The sequence below is a fragment of the Acinonyx jubatus genome, chromosome A2 (genome assembly GCF_027475565.1).
Source record: "Acinonyx jubatus isolate Ajub_Pintada_27869175 chromosome A2, VMU_Ajub_asm_v1.0, whole genome shotgun sequence".
Classification (NCBI taxonomy): domain Eukaryota; kingdom Metazoa; phylum Chordata; class Mammalia; order Carnivora; family Felidae; genus Acinonyx; species Acinonyx jubatus.
The window spans coordinates 86,928,049-86,951,150 of NC_069383.1; the positions used below are offsets into that span (position 1 = coordinate 86,928,049).

A 23,102-nucleotide genomic window follows, 5' to 3' on the forward strand; every position below is an offset into this window, starting at 1 on the left:
GGTTTCTCTCAGGGAACAGTAATTATCTCTTTCACCACCAGCCGGTAAAAATGCAAGAAATTTAACAGATTTTTAATTTTAATATGAGCAAAACACAACCAGTAAGGTAATTCTGCTGTAACAGTATAATCACAAACATTCAAAATCCATATGTAAATCACTTTAAAACGGTTTGGATTATCTGTATCATTCTTAAATACTGCTCCCTGCTGGAGAGAAATGAGAACAGAATGCAGCATTTACAATTTTCAATTTCATTTTGAAAATGTGTTAAATTATTTACAGCAACGTTAAGACAGACTCTTCTCTAAATCTAAAAGCATTTGGCACTATACTCCTGATGGTACACTATGATTAAAACAAACACTTCCAAGTTAAATTGCTATAATTGCTAAAAACACTTACCAATGGAAAACTGGAGGACAGAGGCTGTTGTGGTATTAAGGCTTGTGGTAATCTAGAAAAAGGAATATACCAAAATAAGACAAGACAGAAAGACAGGAGGATAAAGAGAAAAAGCTGTCAGGAAGAAAGGAGAGTGAAAAGAGGAAAGAGAGTGTATTTATTCAGTGGTTGGCTTATTTTCATTAGTAAGTCTGAATGTGAATACACTTCACGGTTCTCTATGGGGAACAACAGTGAGATCCTGACTCAGGCACTCATGGTACATGTTTTCTCAGGGTCCTGTTGAAAACCATTTTTAGTGTGATCTGCCAGGTAATCTTGTGAGGATACTTACTAACACAGCCCCTCCCCTCCCCCCTCAACTTCCCCTCCATCCTACACCAAAATATCTAAAGTCCAAAGCAAATGCCATAAAAAGGCTCTCAAATAAAAACCAGGAAGTCAGTTAAGAGCAAATGAGAAGAAAAAGATTATGTTGGGAAAAGTAGATAGAAATACATCAGCTAATAAAGGGTATAAGATTTTGTTAGGGGATGGTAAAAATGTTCTACAGATGTGATAATGACTGCATGATTTTGTGACTAAATTTGAACTGCATACTTTAAATAAATGAACTGTAGAATACTATATGTGGAATATTTGTCAATAAAATCATTACCTTTCCAAAAAAAGTAATCAAATTATAAGCTTAGAAATATCCTTCCAATACATTTCTATTACTTCCTATTAGTTTCTCGAAGAAGCATGCTTAAACAACTTTCCCCCTGCTGAAAGAAGAATGGTACCTTATTTAATTTTTAATAAATTTAAATTAAAAAAATTTTTAAATGTATTCTGTGGAGCAGCGATTTTGACCCATACCAGCTCAAATGAGATGACAATTAGGGTTCTCATTTTCAAAGACTCTCTTGTTGGTTTCCTGACCCTGTAAAGCATCTAGAAATTACAAAGTGGACAACTGTGTTTCCACCATGGCAAAAGCAGTCGGCTGTCTTACTTCCACTTTTTCTATGTCATAATATCATCCTGAGATTTATCCCTGCACTTTATCAGTGCCCACAAGATGGAGTCCACAACTGTGGAAGGATCAGGAGATACCCAGGTCATGAATCTCTGGGGGGAACTGGTGGAAAAAAGAGCAAGCCTCCTGTTTAGTCAGAATTCAGCTGAGATGTATCAAAAGATCAGATGGATGCTTTCCATTTCTACAACACAATTTGGAAAGATGGCTGAATGTGTGCTTTAAATACGTGACTTTAAAATTCATGAAGAAGCAGGAAAGGTAGAAGAGGGGAGGGCAAGAGACACATTTTATAAGTTGTTAAATATCACTATAGATATCAGCTCCTAATTGATTTTAACCATAGCAAAAATCATTGGTGTCAGGGTGTCAGAGGAAATTCTCTCCATATAATTTAAATCCCTCATTATCACAGATTATCTGCAACAAGAAAACTGGCCCTTCATGTCTACAGCCCTGTTTCTCCTCTCTTCGCCTCACCATAGTCATTAGAGAAAAATGTATCAACAGAGTTTTCTTTAAATAACTATGATATTAGCTCCTTTTCAAGATTCCTTTAAAGGAATCTGTGTTGTTTTGGTTTGTTTTTTTTTTTTCCACAATTTTTAGAGTGAGTTCAACTATTTGTCCTCATGGTTTTTTCACTTGGAAAATTCGATCTTACAGTCCAAAGAGGCACATGAAAATCTGTAAAGTTTTCACATAAATTGAATGAATGCTCATTCCACCTCTGATTTTATATAACTCAGTAGATTCCCAGGTGAATCATGAAACACTCCTGAATAGAAGTTCTTTTAAACAATGGTATCAGATAAGCTAAAAGCACCATGGTTATTGCCAAGGCTGGTGTATTAGGTATACTAGAGAGTCTTAGATACTTATCCTGCTGGGTGTAATAAATGAGGCTGTGTCACCTGCATGATGAAGTTCCACAGACATGACCACTGCTAGCACGCAGTAAGTTGCCTGGAATGTTGCCAAATTTCAAATTACACGTGCTAACTGAGAGTGACCCTGGACTTAGATTAGTCATTGATTCTACATTTCTTCACCAGGGAAGCTAAGGACTGGTAGAATAGTTAACTCTCACTGCTTTACCTTTACCCATTTTTTAGCCCATTAGTAAAACTGTCAGCTACAAGAAGGAATAGGAAAGATGAAGAGAAAAAATAACAAGAAGCATTGCCTATAAAAATCTGTTCACCTATATTTTAGGTATTAATAAATTTATGTATTAATAAATTATTTATTAGCCTGGAGTTCACACATGTAATTTTAGTTTGCAAAGTCATAAAGTGCTTACATAGGACCTTCTGAAAATGAAAGGGTCTCTTAAATGGCTTTTGATAAATAGTACAGCAACTCTGAATGTCTGACAGAACTTTTCTCCTACCAAATTTCAATGGTCTTGACTTATCAATTAGACCCCAAACCGTAGAAAATTACTACAATCACTAAATGAATCTGAATTCACCACAGGCTGAGGCTGTGGGTTCTGCACATCATCCCTGCAAATTTTGGGGGGTTTGATCCTGTTTTAGCTCAAACTCTTCCTTGTAACTAAAATGCATTTGCAGGGGCGCCTGGGTGGTTCAGTCAGTTAAGCCTCTTAGGCTCAGGTCATGATCTCGCAGTTTGTGAGTTCAAGCCCCACATCGGGCTCCGTGCTGACAGCTCAGAGCCTGAAGCCTGCTTCTGATTCTGTGTCTCCCCACCTTCTCTCTGCCCCTCCCTTGCTTGTGCTGTATCTCTCTCTGTCTCTCAATAATAAATAAATGTCAAAAAAAAGTTTTTTAAAATAAAATGCATTTGCAAATAACTGAGAATAATTCAATAAGTAATTTCTTTAAAAGCACTGAGGGTCGCATAACCAACTTGTTTCATGCTCTGAGAGAGCACATTTTCTCTTAAAGGAGAGGATGAGTGAATTCCTCATTACCTTCATGTCAGACCAACAAAATGAGTAAAGTTACATGTCACCACCTGAAACATGGAGACCTCAGTGAGCTAAATAAAACACGTGAGGGCGGCCACACAGCAGCAGTGGAGACATAACTGAACGGTATGCCCATGCAACCACAGATGGCACCTTTCACTGACTTTGGCTTTTATTAAAATAAAATGACCACGTGACTAACTTCACAAAATGGAGATGCTCTTGCTGGCAGTATAAAAGATAAGAGCATTAGCCTACTAAGGTTCTTTGCCTGTGGTTCTCTGCTTCACAAATTCAAGAATTACATTTATGAAAAATAAGAAGGCATATTTGTTAAAAAGTGATGTTTGGGGGGCTAATACCTTTCATCAGTTCTCATACACAACAATTTGGACTGTATTCCATCTTGAGGTACCAAGCAAATATCTGAATTTTAGAAAACATAATACCATGTAAACTGACAACCGAATTTCTCCCTTTTCATTCAGTTGATCTGTCATCTGTAAACACAACTTGGGTATAATCTCTATTTTTGGTCCCAGGACACAAATGCAGCATAAAAATTATTGAGAATTAGAAGTTGCTAGGGTGGAAAATCTGAGTGTCATCCCTATTTTTGTTAATGTATCTTTATTCTATTCCCATGAAGTCTGTAACACAATCCCTCATACTTAGATGAGAATATAAATCTGCATATGTTTTTTTTTTCTTCCTTGGATGAATGTGATTATTTTGAATGTTTTCTTTTTTAGTTGGAAGGCTAATTTCACGCTAATTATATAATACAATTCAAAACTAGCCCATTGGGTATATAAACTCTAATGCTAAATAAATTGAGTGAAATAATCAGGATTAAAATACACATGGATCAAATAAACTAGATACTTCAGTTTTTATGCTACTGAAATATGAATTTTGGCATTATATTCTGAGAGATACTTCTTTCTTATTAATCAGTAGAACAACAAAAAAAGAATTTTTCAAGCATTTCTAGAAATATTACTGAATGGGAGAACATTCTAAAAAAGGCATTATCCTAAGCTCAATTAACTACAGTAAAATTTTATTTTGTTTTAAGGTTTATAGGTAATTAATTCAGTCATGGTACATTATTTAAAGTTCACTGGCAAATCGATTTTTTCAAGAAGAACTTCACTACCAGAGTCACATTTGTCTGCAGGAATATTATAACACCTTGTGAGACTTGAATTATGAGCACCTATTATTTTAATTTGCATCCAATTAATTCTGTTTGTATTCTAATTTCAGCTAAAAACTCTTCAATTTATCAATGTTCTGCAGCTCGTATCTTTAATAAATTAAATGTATCCATTGCCATGAAAGGGATATTCAAGCAGCATAAAATAAGAACCATGTTATAAAAATTAATGGACTTTCACTCTGATAACTAAATCTTCTTTTAATTGCTTAGCTAGTTTCTCCTCCCCTTTGTGTTGTGGAAGCCAGTCTTTGGACCACTTTTAAAGTTAATGAATTTCAAACAAAATGTGTGATGTAGGGGTGAAAAACACAACCTGTTACCTAAAAGCCCCATGATAAGGAAGATGTGGGAGAAAAAAGAAGTATGGAAGCTCAAGCTGAAAACCAGAAAAGCAAAGCATAAGAGATGTTGTGAGTAGAACATTTCTTGTTAAGAAATTGAGCCAGGAGTAAAACTAACAATTGCTTTTATATCCTTTTTCAAGAATGTGAAATGTAGTCTTTCTGCCAGAACCAAGTAACAACAAAAGGCTCATTAGCCACATGCTGATGGCTAGTGATTTTGTGGCTTTTAATTTTAAATGCTCATGTTTCATTTTATGTATGATCCAAGAACTTCTCTTTGGTAAGCAAAGTCTAATCAGTCTAAATGAAAGGAAAGTAGCCCACTCCTGAACCATTTGACACAAACCCAAATTTGTTAAAAACTGGTTTATTCAGTGCACTCCCACTTTAAAAAAAAAATCAGTGAAGTTTCCTTTGTGGTTAGGACACAACCTTTTAAAATAATGTGATAAAACTGCTCATCTAACATTTTTGGCTTGCAAAGAGACTGTAAGACATTTAAAAGTAAAGCTTTATATAAGAACTTATAAAGTCATAAATTATTTAAGTGTGATATAGATATATGTGTGTCATATATGTCACACGTCATACCCATATTTTTAAAAAGCCATCTAATCATAATGACGCACCATGTATAATGAGATCCATTGACGTCAATTTTATTCCCGAATTATTTTTACATTTGAAAATAAACTAAAATCACTGCTCCCAATTTTGAGATATTTGTAATAGGGTTTATAATATAAATAATACTGCAAATTTTCATATGACTTATATGAGCATAAAACAATATTTTGTTGGCAAAAACTCCATTAAGACAGTGTATTTGGAATAATGTACATAAATAGCATGTACTTACCAATTCTCTTGGACCATATGGCTCACAGAAGGTGACAGCATTGCCATGCATAATTGCACCACACTGTTCTCCAATCTCACAGTTGTTACATTCAACCCTGTGAGAACAGAGAATGCACACACAGTCTGAGAATTAAGTAGCACAAAGTGGTTTATCGCTCAGGTAAGGAAAGAGGTAAGTTATTGTTATTTGGTTCAAATCAACATTTTCAGGAAGGTTATAGTTTTTTGGTAGCATGATATGCTCACGAAATGTGAAACCAGAAAGACTTGAACTTAAGTCCCAGTTCTTATATAGTCACTTGCAGTAGTGGGCAAGTTACTTAATCTCCCAAAGTTTCGGTTTTCTAACCTATAAAATGAGAATAACAACACTGACCTAAATCTTACACAGTCGTCATGACGATTAAACAAGAGAGTGCATGAGACACAGAGGACAGACCCAATCTCCTAGTAGGCACTTAATAATGGCAGATGGTATTATAACCAATAATTATATATAATATATACCATATCCAGTACAATAATGTTTGCAAATATTAAAGACAAGCAAAGTAATATATACTTAGAATGAACTAAAACTTGTATCTCTGAAAATAAAAGATGTTTCACAAATTTTCATCTTTTTTGAGTTGCTGTGTGAATGTTTAAAATTACTGTCCTCAAATAAATCTGTAAAATGTCTATAAAATATACCATGCTAAAAATAATGAAATCAGATTATATTTAACCTGTATATTAATCCAAAATAGATGCAAATTCTAAATCAAGCAAATTTTGGATACTGAATTAACATATTCATCTTGCAAATAACTTAATTGAAATTGAAGGTATGGATATTCTGGATTTGACTTTGCATATTTATAGTAACACAATGCCCTGCGTCATGACATTTCAACATACAATCATTACATATCTAACATGTAGGAAGGATAATCTATGTTTCCTCTGTCTGAACCTCAAACCACCTGACAGCTGTATTTCATGCAGAAAGGACATTTTCAGACTTTCACTTTCTAGGTGCCAAACATGGAAAGGGCAGCATGCCCTCTGTTCTTGAGATCACTGTATTCTGCCCTTTCAACTACTTGTTAATTTCAGAAAAAGAGGGAGTAGGAACTCCCACTCAAGTAGGAAGAAGACAAAAGTGTGAAAAGATACCAGGTATCCCATAAAGCCAAGGGGCAGAAGCATGGTAAATAAATAAAAACTTGGCAAATAAATGTATTTCCTACATGTGAATTGCCTGGATTAAGTAATTGGTATTCTTCTCTTCCATTGAGCTGTTTATAAGCAGATCAATAAAGTCAAGAAACTTTGATTTTTTTTTTAAGAATAAACAGAAAACAATTTCTGATATGAAGTTTAAAATGCTAGTATCTCATAGCATCACAAATCTTAGTAGGAGCTTTGAATCTTCTCTTGATTACTGTGAAGCAAAATTCTGGAAAAAAATCTTTGACTTTAGAAGAAACATAATAGTAGCTTCAGAAAGGTGACAGACATATCTCTGGTTCCCTGTTTTATGTGTGACATGGTGTATTCCACAAATATCTGTTGAAGGAATAAAGAAATATAAGACAACTTCATAAACAAAACTTTTGTTAAGGCTTGAGGTCTTAGAATAGCACCTGGCACATAGCTAGCATGATGTGGTAGTGTAACTGTCAGCCATTATCATCATCATCATCATCATCATCATCTCTACTACTACTACTACTACTACTACTACTACTACTACTACTACAGATTTCCACCACTTTCATCCAGAACTGGCATATTAGGTTTTTTTCCCCAGAGAACCTATTACATGAACTTCTTACTACTGTTTCTCTATTTTTAAACTGTACATTGATCTTTTCAAGGAGTGTGATTGTGATAAGAGTACAGACAAGTAGCACAAAAATTATAGTGGGGGTCTCACTCAGTGATAGATGAAGATTATTTGGCTTCCAAGTCATTGTGAAATGGCTTGAGAGAAACATCAACTTTGACAGAGAAAAATTTTTTAAATGTTCAACTCTCACAATGGCTATCTGCCCTTTTCCTCCAGCGAACTCTAAACTAAAAGTTTCACTGTTGGTGAAAAGAAGGAAGAAGTTCCTCTAAGATCAAAAACAAGACAAGGATGCCCACTCTTGCCACTTTTATTCAACACAGTGCTGGGAATCCTACCCACAGTAATCAGACAAGAAAAATAAAAAAGGCACGCAAATTGGTAAGGAAGAAGTAACATGTCACCATTTGCAGATAACATGATACTATGGATAGAAAACCCTAAAGACTCCACCAGAAAACTATTATTACCAATAAATTAATTCAGTAAAGTTGTAGGATATAAAATTAATATAAAGAAACCCAATCCATTTCTATATACTGATAACAAACTAGCAGAAAGAGAATTAAGAAAACAATCCCATTTACAATTGCATCAAAAAAGAATAAAATACCTAGGAATAAATTTAACCAAGGAGGTAAAAGAATTGTACTCTGAAAACTATAAAACATTTATGAAAGCAACTGAAGATGACACCATAAGTGGAAAGATATACTGTGCTCATGAATTGGAAAAATAAGTATTGTTAAAATGTACATAACTACTCAAAGCAATCTATAGATTCAATTCAATCCCTATCAAAATACCAATAGCATTTTTCACAGAACTAGAAAAAATAATCCCAAAATATATATGGAATCACAAAGACCACCGAATAGGCAAAGCAATGTTGAAGAAGAGGAACAAAGATGAAAGTATCACAATCCCAAATTTCAAGATATACGACAAAATTGTAGTAATCAAAACAGGACGGTACTAGCACAGAAACAGTACACAGATCAACAGAATAGAATAGAAAGCCCAGACATAAATTCATCCTTATATGGTCAATTAATCTATGACAACGGGGGCAAGAATACACAATGGGAAAAAGACAGCCTCTTTAACAAATGCATTGGGAAAACTGAACAACTATATGTAAAAGAATGAAACTGGACCACTTTCTCACATCATATACAAAAATAAACTTAAAACTGATTAAAGACCTAAATATGAGACCTGAAGTAATAAAAGTCCTAAAAGAAAACATAGGCAGTGAACTCTTGGACATGGGTCTTGGCAGTATTTTTTTGGATCTGTCTGCTCAGACAAGGGCAAAAAACCAACCAACCAACCAACCAAACAAACAACAACAACAACAACTAAAACAAAAACAAAAATAAACTATTGGGACTATATCAAGCTAAAAAGCTTTCGTACAGGAAAGGAAACCACCAACAAAATAAAAGGCACCCTACTGAATGGAAGAAATTTGCAAGTGATATATCTGATAAGGAGTTACTATACAAAATATATACACAATTCATGTAACTCAATGCTCCAAATCTAAATAATCCAATTAAAAAATGGGCAGAGCATATAAATAGACATGTTTTCCAATGAAGACATCAAAGGGCCACAGACATATGAAAATATTCTCAACATCACTAATCATCAGGCAACTACAAATCAAAACCATAAAGAGATATTACCCTCACACCTGTCAGAATGGGTAATCAAAAAGACAAGAGATAACAATCATTTGTGAGGATGTGGAGAAAAGAGAATCATTGTGCACTGGTTGGTGCAAATATAAATTAGTCTAGTAAACAGTATAGAGTTTCCTCAAAAAATTAAAAAAAGGAGTATCACATGAACCAGTAATTCTACCTCTGGATGTTTGCCCAAAGGAAAAAAAAGTAATTCAAAAAGATAAATGCACCACTATGTTTACTGCAGCATTATTTACAATAGCAAAGATATACGAGCAACCTAACTGCCCATCAACAGATAAATGGATAAGGAAGACGTGATACACACACACACACACACACACACACACACACACACACACACGGAGAGGAGAGGAGAGGAGAGGAGAGGAGAGGAGAGGAGAGGAGAGGAGAGGAGAGGAGAGGAGAGGGAGAGAAGAATATCACTCAGCCATAAAAAAGAATGAAATCTTGCCATTTGCAACAACACAGATGGACCTAGAGGGTATTATGGTAAGGGAAATAAGTCAGAGAAAAACAAATACCATATAATTTCACTTATATGTATAATCTAAAGAAACATAGAAACAAACAAATAAACAGAGATCAATAGAGAGAGCTGGAGGTTGGTATGGGGTGGGGGAGGGAATTAAAAGGTACAAACTCCTAGTTAGAAAATAACTAAGTCACGGGGCTAAAACAAACAGCATAGGGAATACAGTCATTAATACTGTAATATCTTTATATGGTGACAGATGATAACTACAGTTATCACCGTGAAGCATTTTGTAATATACATAAATGTTGAATACCTGAAACTAATGTTTCAGGTACACCTGAAACTAATAAAATATGTCAACTATACTTCAATTTTATTTTTTAAGGTTTTTTTAAATGTTTATTTATATTTGAGAGACAGAGAGAGACAGAGCATGAGTGGGGAAGAGGCAGAGAGACAGGGAGACACAGAATCTGAAGCAGGCTCCCAGCTCTGCGCTGTCAGCACAGAGCCTGATGCAGGGCTGAAACTCACGAACCATGAGACCATGACCTGAACTGAAACCAGACGTTTAACCAACTGAGCCACCCAGGCACCATTCAACTTTAAAACTGTAATATAGGGGCCCTGAGTGGCTCAGTCAGTTGAGCATCCGACTCTTGGTTTTGGCTCAGGTCATGATCTTGCGGTTGATGAGTTTGAGCCCTGAATCGGGCTCTGTGCTGATGGTGCAGAGCCTGTTTGGGATTTTCTCTCTCCCTCTCTGTCCTATCCCCTGCTTGCTCTCACTGTCTCTCTTTTAAAAATAAATAAATACACTTAAAAAAATTTGTTTAATAAAATAAAAATACAAGATAAATTAATGATAAAAGTATCAATGTTGATATGAAGTCTGAGGCTTGATGTCTGAATTCTCATAGCAATCATTCTATCTATAAATATTGATCAGCAGTCTCCAAATCAAAACTGTATAACAGAAAAATAATAGCTTCCCCATAGCTCTTATTAAATGGGATTCAGGTTGCAGCCTAGATACTTGTATATTGTTTAAAGATGATTCCAACATAGATGGCCTACAGCCTGGCATTAGGAACCAGTGACTAGACAACAGATGTTTGATGTGTTTGCAGAACTGCTTTTATTGTGTAAAATAACAGGAATTAAAAAAAAACAGTAAACACAAAAAAGCAAACAGATAACAGCCCTTCTCCTCATTTGGCTCAGCAACCCTTCCAGACCTTTTTCTTCTTCATTGTGCTATAGATCCAGAAACTTGAAATAAAATTTATAAAGGCGTTGGTACCCTGTTGAACTTAAAGGTTTAGAATTATCATGTATTTAGAATTACTCACTGGGTTGCTGCTATTTGGAAGAACAATGGCTTCGATAAGGATTGATGGAACAAATCCATCAACGTTCTGCCAAGGTCTTTTAAATACCCTTTGCTTGAATTTCTCACAGTCTGAGAAATTATTATAATTTATCATGAATGCCCATCCCTCTGGGTGGTCAAATCCAACATACTCTTAGCTGCCAATGGTGTTATTAATTCATTCATCATTCATTAATTCATTCTTGTAATTAACAAACTTGTGTTAAGGACCTACAGGCACTGTGGCAAGATTTAATGGTACAAAGACCAATAAAACAATGTCATTTTCTTTCAGGAGTTTACACTACAAAAGAAGCAGAGAAACAAGCACACAATTACGATGTAGGGTGCCAATGCAATGATAGCCATTTAGTGCCTTCTTATATGTGCCAGATATCCTAAAGCCCATTTAAGTCTCTCAACATCTCTGTAAGATAGTGATCAGCATCCTCATTTTACTAATCAGAAAACTGAGCTTCAGAGAAGGTAAACATTTGCTCAAGCCACACAGCTGTGAAGGTGACAGAGTTGCAATCTGGCCCCAGGTCTTGCTAATTCCATCACCCATAACATTTTCCAGAGCTCCTCACTCCTTGTAACAGGAGTATGCACTGCTTGTGATGGTACCTGATCCAGACTGAGGAAGTAAGAAAAAGTGTCCAAGGGAGGTGGCCCCAGAACTGGTCCTGAATGAGAAATAGGAGTTATTCAAGCAAGGAAGAAAGGTGAGGGTGTGATAGGGCACAAGGAGCACAGAAAAGAAATGATAATGAAAAAAGGAAAAGATAATGACACAGAAGTAGAATTGCCACTTCAGTGCATTAGTATGACTGGAATCATACTGGTACCTATGGAAGGGTGGTAGAGGATAGAGCTCGAAAGTGAGAATAGTTCATGGAAGGCCTCATGCACCATTTACAGAGTGACAGGTACTAGCAACTCTACAAACAATACCTCAATAAATTCACATAAAACCTCTTCCCTCCATTTTTAATCCCTGTTTAGAGAATGTTAAAATTGAGATTTAGAAATATTAAATGATTGTCCAAGGCTATACACCTTATAAATTATAGAAATGGTATTCAAACTCTCATTATTCTCTTCTGACTGCTCTCAGGTTCTGCCCATAACTAGAGATGACCAGTTGACGATGGTTGTATGTATCTGAACTTCAGGGAAAGAAGATTGTCACTGACACGACATTTTAAGATATGGCTGCAATCAGGAGTGCATGTTACTGGGAGTCAGGAGAGAGGGGAAGATATTACAACGTGAGAAGAGAAGAGGTCCAAGAATGGATCCCTAGGGAACAATCAATCATATTGCCTTTAGTCTGGTTTCTCTAATCATCATCATGACCTTTCAGTGTGTAGCAATCTGAGCCTGTCTCCTCTTCCGTTTCCATGATTATTGGCAGTGGGTTCAATTCTGTTCCTAATCATCTGTGTTGTCCATCAAGGTGACTTTCCTAAGAGCGAATCTATAACATGACCTTCCTTATATTTTTTCTATAAAGTTGAGCATTGTAACACTTTGCATATGAATGCCATTATCAGAAAGGAAAAGATAAACCATAATTTCATCATGAAATAATGATCCTGATGGAGACTAGCTAGTACCAAGGGCAACTAGTGCTCATGGCTTCCCAGAAGAAAAAGTGATCCATGTCAGAGAGAGAAGGTGAGTTTTGAAAACCTACAGATGTAAACAAACATCCAAATTCCAAGAGAAATAATTTCTGAATCACCCCATGATTTAAATCTCTCTTTCTCAGAATGCCTCTGTGTCTAACAACTTAACTTGGTTGAGCAGAATTAGGTACTTAGCCCCTATGTGTGCTCTCTGTGAAGAATATTAGTAGTCTGCAATCTCACTCTTTCCTTACAGAAAAGTTCTACAAGTTCTTAAGAACTTGAATGAGGTTCAATTTGCTGGATGATGAGCAGTGCAATTTTTTTCAGACTCAGAGCAAAAAAAAAAAAAGTTAATTATAAAATAAATAAGTCACGGAAATGAAAATTACAGCATAGGACAGATAGTCAACAATACTGTTATAACGTTGTATGGGGACAGATGATAACTACACTTATCATGGTGAGCATCGAGTAATATATAGAATTGTTGAATCCCTATGTTGTACACCCGAAACCAACATAATATTGTATGTCAGTTATACTTCAATAAATTTTTTTAAAAGGTATTTTGTTCCTAACATTTAAACTGTGACCTATCAATCGAATTTTCTGAGGGAAATGATGGGCTTTGTAAAGTTAGGTAGCATATTCTTCAGCGATTGGTGGGAAGAAGGAAGTTTTAAATAATCCCAGTTAAACAGACTTGTTTTTCAATTTAAAAAGGAATGTGACCTCCCAGGCTAAGGATTAGAAATGAATTGCCTCTCTGCCTAACAGTTAAAGTAATACTGAATATTTCTTTAATCTAAGAAAACTACCCCTTTTATTTTCTTTTTTCCCAATATGAAAAACAGAACATAAGAGTCTGATAAATACTGTGGCACATGATCTGAACCACATACCTCGAAATATATTCCACCATGAACAGTATGATTAAAAGGCATTTTAAGGGAAATGCTTGCTATCCCCAAAGACCATGCAAAGCCTGAATCTATTAAGCCCTCTCTGAGCCCATTTATCACATGCTTAGGCTCCACATGAAGCTTATCTATTACTAGAGTTTACAGATCATTGCACGTTCGAGTTAGAGGGCATCTGAAATATCACTGAGTCTCGTCACCCCTCATTTTACAAATGACAGAACAGTACTAGAATTCAGGTTCCCTGACTCCTTGTCCAACATTCTTCCCCTGCCCCTCTAATTCAGTCAGTAAGAGGAAAGAACTCTAATTCTATAAAAAAACAATGTGCCTCAAAAAAAATGTTTGCCATTCTTTTTACTGGCAGAATTTATTTTGAAAAGCTATGATAACTTTTTTCTAAAAGGTCTTTTTTTTACTTAATAAAAGGATTTTGTTTTGCTAATGAAAATGTACAAGAATAAGAAAAATGTCATGGACTTCATAGGAAATGTCAAGAATGAATTCGCTGGACTGAGGTACATATCAAATACAATCTTCTTTTGCTTATGTACAACCTTAGATAATTCATTACTACACACACACACACACACACACACTATCACATTTGTTTTTTCACTAACCAAAACATAAAAGAAGCAGTAAATATAAAGGCAGGTACTTGTTGACCAACACACCAAGGACCAAACCATAAACATAAAAGAAATGCTTTGAACCACGGTTCTGTTTTTCACTATAACAAGCTCTTTGGCAATTTGAAACTTGCTATTTTGGTATCAATTCTCTATTTTTGTTTTTTATTACTTAGGTGGCTGTTTTTGTCTGGGATAAAGAATTATATGTGAGGTGCATTTATGCTGTAGAGAGTAAACTTCTGAAGGTATAATTATGTTTTCAATCCTGATTGAGAAATTATTAGGCTGGAAAACATGCCAAGCACCTATTCAGGAGGCACAGAGGAGGCTGAAATGGCCCTTCAGCCATGCAGTGACTCACACAGGACTTTTAGGACACAGGAAAGAGGAGGAGGATTAATGAGAAAATTGGGTTCCTTCGCACAACAGGAGATTTATGAATGGCTGGTGGTGACATCATCCTCATAACAATAAATAAATAATTGAAATATTATTTTCTCAAGAGTAGTCTAATTACATGGCTCATTTTTCTTTTTATATCAGAGTGAAATCACTCAGCCTTTCGTCAACGCATTCTGCTGAAACAAGGTAATCACCTGGAAATTCACTGACAATCAGTTATCATCAAATTCTCATTTGAGATACATGTCGTTTGTCCGCAAGACTGAGGACATCAGATTATCTCTCCATAATTTACTGTCCCTGAAAAAGTCAGTGTCTGGCTCTCAGCCTCAAAGAAGCAACCTGGCATTCTATAAACCAGAATTGTGCATTTACCTGCGTTTCTGAATGGAGATAATGAATGGAGATATTAAAATAATTTTAATATTTGTACTGACTATAAAAAGTACTTCAAAATGGAAAAAGAAAAGAAAACTCTTGTAATTTCCTGACCCAAGGATAACCTGACTCTTCCCCCAGGAACCACTCACAATGCATGTCTGACAAAATCTGATGTGTGAGTTTGCAAGGCAAGGCCGGATCAGGGACTGGCGAATCCACCAAAGTAAATGGGCCTCTGGGGCCCTTTGGTAGCTGGACAGTCAGCTGACTTCTTCTGGAGACACCAGAGGTCCGTGTACTTTCCACTCAAACCTCAACAACCAGAACATTCAACTTTTGACCATATTTTATAATAAAGAGACTCTGGGGTGCCTGAGTGGTTCAGTCGGTTAAGCATCCGACTCCTGATTTCAGCTTAGGTCGTGATATCATGATCATGGGACTGAGCCCCACATTGGGCTCTGTGCTGAGCATGGAGCCTGCTTGGGATTTTCTCTCTCTCCCTCTCTCTGTCCCTCCCCTGCTCTCTCTCTCTCTCTCAACAAATAACATTAAAAAGAGAGAGACAATGTTTTATAATGAAGACGGCATAACTACTTTCTTGTGAAAAGATTAAGCTTTAAAAAATCCTATTCTCTTTGCAAATGTAGAATATTTTTAGAAAAACAGCAAGAAACTTCACTCTATAAGACTGAGAATAATATCACCTTCAACAACGCCATGCCTTTTTTTCTAAGAAGCTAACACATACTCTAAATGTGAAAATGACAAACCCCATTTATGGCTCATCCTCATTACTTCTCACTGAGGAAGGTAAAAGAGCTCTTTTTACTTCTCTAGGGAGTTTTGAATTTTGATCTCTCCTTTGTTAACAGGTACAATGACAAATATTATTTGGGTTAAAAATAACCCTTCTAATATCCTACTACTGCACGAAATATTCTGACCTCCTACTACGGTGAATTCCACTACATGCTGCTTGAGGAAATATTTTCTCCCTTGTTTCAAATGTACTTGACATTTAATTCCATTGAGTGAGCTCTTACTTCTGTCATGTAAAGCAGAGATTAAAGAAGGAAATAATAAGCCTCAAGATTCACACCTTATTTTATTGGTAGGACACCTCCTGGTTAACCTTTCTATTGTAGATGAAGCTTTTCCCCAGAGCAATGACATCATGGTAAGAAAAGGAGAGGAAGGAGTTGGGGGGAGGAGGCAGGAGAAGAGGGTTACAGGAGAGTTTTGTAATAAGAGAAAAAATTTATTAACAAAAGAGAAGAAAGAGAGATAGTGGGAAGAGGTGGAGAAGTCAAGAGGGAGGAAATAAGAGAAAAAGTAGAGAAAGATGCACGGAAGGACAGAATATTGGACCATTAAACCCTAAAAAAATCAAATTATAACTTCATAACTCACAAATGCATGGATATATTAGAGATTCTGGCAAAGGTATGTCAACAGAGAAAAGATATATTTTGCCTGACTTTTCTCAGCTATTCATGATCTCGCTTGCTCACCGGCTCTTGAAAAGAAATGTAAGGTTTATGCTCTGTGTTACATTGGGTAAGTTTATGAGGTCATGTGTCTTGTAAGTGATCATCATGACCAAAAACATCCCCTGGAAATCCTTCAGCAGTGCTGTAGAGCCCCTGGTGTCTGTGGTCAGTTCTCCCCTTCACCCAGCACGGGCTTCCAGCCTTACTGCTTGTGGGCCTGCTGGACACTGAGCAAAGTGGATGTGCTTTTATCCAGTTTCCTTCCTGGTGACACCATTCATCAGTCTAACTTTTTTTCTGATTTCCTGGAAACCGCTTACATTGTGATTCTCACAGTTGGCTACTAAATGGAGGCCTCTCTGCTTTTGTTATTTATGGGGCAATCAAGATACCAATGAACTGTGAGGTAGTTTTACTATTTGCTTGACTTCTTTTCTCTTACCGGCTGTTTTAATCACTGAGCTCCAGCTGAAATAACTTACACCCCTCATCCTAAAACCTCAGTCTTTTTACATTCCTTGTTCACATAATTATTTTTCTCAAAGAAAATAAACTTTAATAGGCCAAATCACCCATGTTTTTGCTCCATTTCAGAATAACTGTTCCAATAAATTAGTATTTTCTTTTCTTTTAATGTTTATTTATTTATTTTGAAAAAGCAAGCATGAGTAGGGGTAGGGGCAGAGAGAGAGGGAGAGAGAATCCTCACTGCCAGCACAGAGCCCGACTTGGGGCTCCATCTCATGAACCATGAAATCATGACCTGAGCCGAGATCAAGAGTCAGACACCCAACCAAATGAGCCATCCAGATGCTGCTTTAAATTAGTACTTTCAAGAGAATACCAGATGCAGCAGAATTTGTGATCTCTGCTTCCCTGGTCCTTCAGTATGATCTTTTAGAGATAAAAATGGAAATATTCTAGTCTCTTCTTGATTCAAGCAATCCTTAGCTCTAAGTTGAGGGGCTTTCTGTATGATAAACCAATGGACAGAGGTCTCCACGTACCAAAGGATCTGAGACAACTTCGTTTGTGTCTTTCTTCCTGATGTCTCATATCCCTGTTGGCATGACGACTTACTCATCTGAGATGTATCTTTTGAGGACTGACTCCTGTTCTTCCCTGATCTCTGCTGAAAAGGACATCTCTGCTATTGTTATTGTGCTGGAGGGGAAACATCTGTTGTCGTTGAGTTGCAATTTATCATCATGTTTTCTAACAGCCCCGAGTTTCCCACTAGAACATCAGAGCCCGGTGATATTACAGCTCCAAATGCCTTCTGTGATCTTCACAAAACAAGCATTAAAAGGATAATCTGTTAAGCAAAACAAGGATTCCTGCTTGACTTTGTAATTGCTTGGAGGATAAAGACACTTCTTAAGGAAACTTAAATCATTTTCCACAAATCATTCACTTTCTAGTTCCTTTAACTCTCTCTGAACTCTTGATAACTGCAAGCTATGAATCAGTAATGTCTCATGTTTCTTATTTTTTCTCATTGCTTTTATTATTATTGAATTTTTTAACTGAGGTAAATTCACACACAGTGAAATATACAGACCTCAAGTTTTGACAAGTGCACACATCTATGTAACCCACGCCCCTCAAGATACATATAACATATTCGTCACCCCCAGAAAGCTCCTCCCACCCTTCTGTCAATCCCCTATCCCAGAAACAATCACTGATCTAATTTCTAGCACTTTAGATAATTTGCCTATTCTAGATTTCATAGAAGTGGAACCATATAGTAAGAACTATTTTGGGTCTGGCTTCTTTCCTTCCACATAATATTTTTGAGATTTAACCATGTTGTTTCCACTATGAACAATTAATTCCTTTTTATTGCTGAATTTCCATTGTATGGATATATCACTGTTTGTTTTAACATTTTATTTATTTTTGAGAGAGAGAGACAGAGCACAAGCAGGGGAGGGGCAGAGAGAGAGGGAGACACAGAATCTGAGCTCCAGGCTCTGAGCTGTCAGCACAGAGCCCAATGCGGGGCTCAAACCCATGAAACGTGAGATTATGACCTGAGCTGAAGTTGGAGGCTTAACCGACTGAGCCACCCAAGGGCCCCTATATCATTGTTTATCCATTCTCCTGCTGATGGGTACCTGGAATGCTCCCAGTCTAGGGCTATTAGCTATGATTCTTCTTAATAAAAAAAAATCAAGACTGTACTCCATTCATATGAAATACTGGCAGTATTTACATCATACTAAACTAGTTTAATTTATAAAAAGGAACTATGAAAGATGATGTACAAGTAGTAGATGCTTAAATGAAGTGTTAATGAGATAAAGCATATTTATAGGTCTTTAATTTCTTCTAACTTTAGTTATATGCGGGTTTTCTTCCCGCCTCCTTGTTTTTAGGGGTTGGAGGGTTGCCTCTATGTGAGTAAGATACTACTATCTCTTTTATCCTAGTAATACAATCGTTTGAACACACTTGATATGACAATGGAGAGTTGTCAGCAGTGCTGACAGATGGGTGTTGCTCTCACCCCCTTGGGTTCAATGGCACATCTGAACTAATGAAGCTACTGTCGTGGTTCAGAGGTATATTTGCATGTGGTTCAACATCAGGGCAAAGTGGAAGTACAGAAGCCTCACTCTCGATAAGCCTGAGCTACCACTATATTCCAATGAAGGGGTTTTGTTTTTCTCTTCATTTGTAACTTTACTTCTCAGCTCTCATTCAAACAAAGCACTCAGAAGTGACTGAGAGAGTAAATACAGGGCTGCTTCCCTAGAGATATTTGGGGAGGAAAGAGCAGGACTCTTCTGCTCTGCATTGCAGGGAGGTGGAACGACTCTAGCGGCATGATGGCAAACCAGAGCACAACATCAAGGACATGCCCACAGCCCAGGTCCAGGAGCAGCAGAGCAGTCTCCACACCCTCATGCAGGGCTCAAAACAGGGCCATGCCCTGAAGGAATGGCTGGGACAAGTGCAAACTGTCTGTGTGGACCAGCCACCAAAGACTAGATGAGACAGGAAGGCTCCCTGGGTACCTGCAGGAATAGATGACTTGGAGACCGGAGGTACATCCTCAGACCACCCTTGCTTTTGCACCAATAAGTCCTCTGAAACTTAGTCACAACATCAGAAAAATGGGAGAGGCCTAGCCAAAGGCGACTGAAATTAAGTTTTAGCCACTGGGAGAAGGAGGACAATAAAAATAAATTAAGTTGGGTTATGAAAGAACAACAAAAAGTTTTATTCCTCCGATACCCCAGTCTGTGGCCAGAATTTATAACTGCAATGCTTGTGTAAACATAAACAGTTTCTGAAAGGACTGGCAAAAACCATTAACAGTTGCTGCTTCTGTTGGAAGGGAATACAGCTATAGTGTGGGAGGAAGGTTTATTTTTAATTTTAAATATTTTTTTAATATTATTGGACTTTTTGCCAAGTACCTTTATTAATTTTGAAATGAAACTTAGTATTTAAACTAAGTAGACAGGCAGGACATTCAGTATTGAATTGATATTAAAAAAGTTTCTTGGGGGGCGCCTGGGTGGCTCAGTTGGTTAAGCGGCCGACTTCAGCTCAGGTCATGATCTCACGGTACGTGGGTTCGAGCCCCGCGTCGGGCTCTGTGCTGACAGCTCAGAGCCTGGAGCCTGGTTCAGATTCTGTGTCTCCCTCTCTCTGACCCTCCCCCATTCATGCTCTGTCTCTCTGTGTCTCAAAAATAAATAAACGTTAAAAAAAAATTAAAAAAATGTTTCTTGGTTCTATCACAACTGCTCTCCAACACTTGGAAGAGTAAGTGGGCTGTTATGTTCATTCATAACAATAGTCACAGTGTTTTATGTTCCTTGTCCTTTATGTACAGTAATTTTTACATGAGATAATAAATGTGAGTATCACAAACTACAGGTAATAGAGTGAAAACAAGTGGGATTTTATTAAATGAAGTTAATGGAAGCAAAGGAGTTGTGAGTGATTGGTTTTGAAACTGATCTCTCTCTCGATCATTACACAGACATAACTAGTTTCTTAACTTTTCCTTCAGCTTGTCCTTAAAAATTACAAATTGAATACTGCATACAATGATTTCCAAACCCCATGGAAGAACATGCTTACACAAGCAGTACATTTTTCCCTAGTGGCAAATTATTTGGTGATGTATGTAGTCATGGGAATTTGGCCAGAAGCAGCACAGAGGACACCCTGCTGTATGTATGTGGCGATGTACAGCAGAGACACAGAGTTACGGACTTGGCAGTAAGATTTTCTTCTTCCTACACTGTCACAGAGTTGCCCAGGGATTTCTAATTCTGTGGGGTGGAGGGAATTAAAGACAAGATCATAAAGAACAAAACTCACATTGCCAATATTGTGAGAAAACAGATTTCAGGACAGTGAAAACTGCCTTTATAAAGTTCCAAAAGCACGTAGGGCATCGTTACTATACTGGACATATTTCACTGGGATGTCCAATTTTATTGAGTGCTAGTTTCTTCCTTTAGGGAATTTATGTCTATTTTTAAGGATTTTGAGACAGCTAATATCCTCTTTTTTCCCCATTCCCTATGATTCCACTAAAATATATTATCATTAATATATGTTCCATATATTATATAATACAGAAATATTTACTCTGATGTGTTTTTTTTCATCCAAATGCAATAATAGAATACATGAGGACTTGGTTGAAGTCCTTCAATTGGTTGAAGATTTTAAAAATAATAATGATTTGGGGTCATATCTGGGCTTAGAGGAGACAAGGAGAACAATGTGCAAATATATCACAGGAGGAAGAAAGGGAAGGAGGGACAAAAAGAGGGAGAGAGAAGAAGGAAAGTAGGGGAAGAGGGCAGGGGAGGTGGTAGAGAGAGAGGGAGGGAAAGAGAGAAGAGTAGGGAAAGAAAGAGAGAAGAAGGGAAGAAGGGAAGAAGGGAAGGCACTAACTTGTACTGAGCACCTACAATACTAGACATGGTGCCAGATCTTTTCCAGCTCATCAAACTTTAAAACAATGTTGTAAAAACAGTATTCATTTCACTTTTTACTGACAAAGAAACAGGCTCTTAGCCGTAAAGGAAGCTTTTCGCTTTTCTCAAGGTACCCAGCTGGCCAGTGACGAGCTCAAGAGTCAAACTGGACTGGCCTGACCTCAGAACCTCTGCCACCTTTTGCCGAACAAAATCCTCTCTCTATGATGAGAGGTTCATAGTTGGGGCTTTTTTAACCTTAAAGAGGCTACATGAAGGAGACTGTGGGCAATAAGAGATAAAGTAAAATTACTCTGAAATATATTTCATAGAAAACAGAAGTACGTGGCTTTTTAAAGTTAACAAAAAATTTTTTTAAGTGGGAGAAACCGTAAGTTAAGTGAGAGGGACACAAAATCCATAACTTGGGTCAAGAAAGCATATATCAGATCAGTCATGAAAATGGGTGAAGCAAAATCAATCATGTTTTATTGATTTCAAAAACAACAGAATTTGAACCCCATAAAAGTCACATTTTGTATCTATCAAGAAAACTCACTGAAGACAATGAATTAGCTTGACAGAAATAAACTTGCCTTGAAAGAAACAAATCATCTGACAACATCTATATTAATAGAATATAAAAACCCCTAATGTCAAGAGGAGTAGAGAGTTTTTCCTGGGCACAAGCAGTGCTTAGAGAGTTTCTTTGGCCTTTTCTTAGTAAAGATTTTCAATTTGCTTTAAGAAATTTGTATTTAGGATATGTTCCCAGGGAAGTGAAATTTTATTGATAAACTATTTCTTAGGTGGCATATAAATTATGAGACTTTATGATTCTGGCTACTCTGATTTTTATTATATACTATCTAGATCAATATTTCTTTCTAGAAAAGGCACAAAAAGTTCCTCCGTCTAGTATTTAAGCACCAGCACTCTCCATCTATATAACATCTTCAATGCTCAGTTCCAGGGCCACTTTCTCTAAGAAAATCCCATCAGAGCCATCTTTCTTGTTCTGGAACTACAATACATGTTATTTGTACCCCTTCTATTAGAATTAAGAATTTCTATCCTGGATTAGGAGGGTTTTAAAAATATGCATTTTGTATATCCTCTACTAAACTATAAGCTATTTAAGAGAAGGACGATATCCCTTTTAAATTTACTGTATAAATAAAATGATTATTGCCTAATATTCATTGAACAGTGAAAATAAAGAAAAACAGAAATGAATATCATATACTGACATCTGAGGATGGAGTTCTAGTCTGTTTTTAATTTTTAAATTTGAATATAATTGGCATACAATGTTACATTAATTTCAGGTGTACAACATAGTGTTGCAACTTCTATATATGTTCTGATCCAATCACCACAAGCATAACTACCAGCTGTCACCATACATGCTATTATAGGATCATTGACAATATTCCCTATGCTGTGCCTTTTATGCCCATTCCATAACTGGAAACCTGTATACTCCACTCCCCTTTACCC

The 23,102-nt window shown here is 36.6% G+C and overlaps 1 protein-coding gene across 3 annotated transcripts in view; it reads right to left on the bottom strand.

The window, feature by feature from the left end:
• RELN (reelin) overlaps window positions 1-23,102 on the bottom strand; it is a 579,194-nt gene that overhangs the window by 254,836 nt on the left and 301,256 nt on the right. For all 3 annotated transcript variants that reach the window (XM_053218590.1, XM_027071727.2, XM_027071724.2), the window contains 2 exons: window positions 5,788-5,884; window positions 406-457 (listed from right to left, as the gene is read on the bottom strand). In XM_053218590.1, the coding sequence (XP_053074565.1) occupies window positions 406-457; window positions 5,788-5,884 (149 nt within the window). The remainder of the gene's footprint in view (window positions 1-405; window positions 458-5,787; window positions 5,885-23,102) is intronic.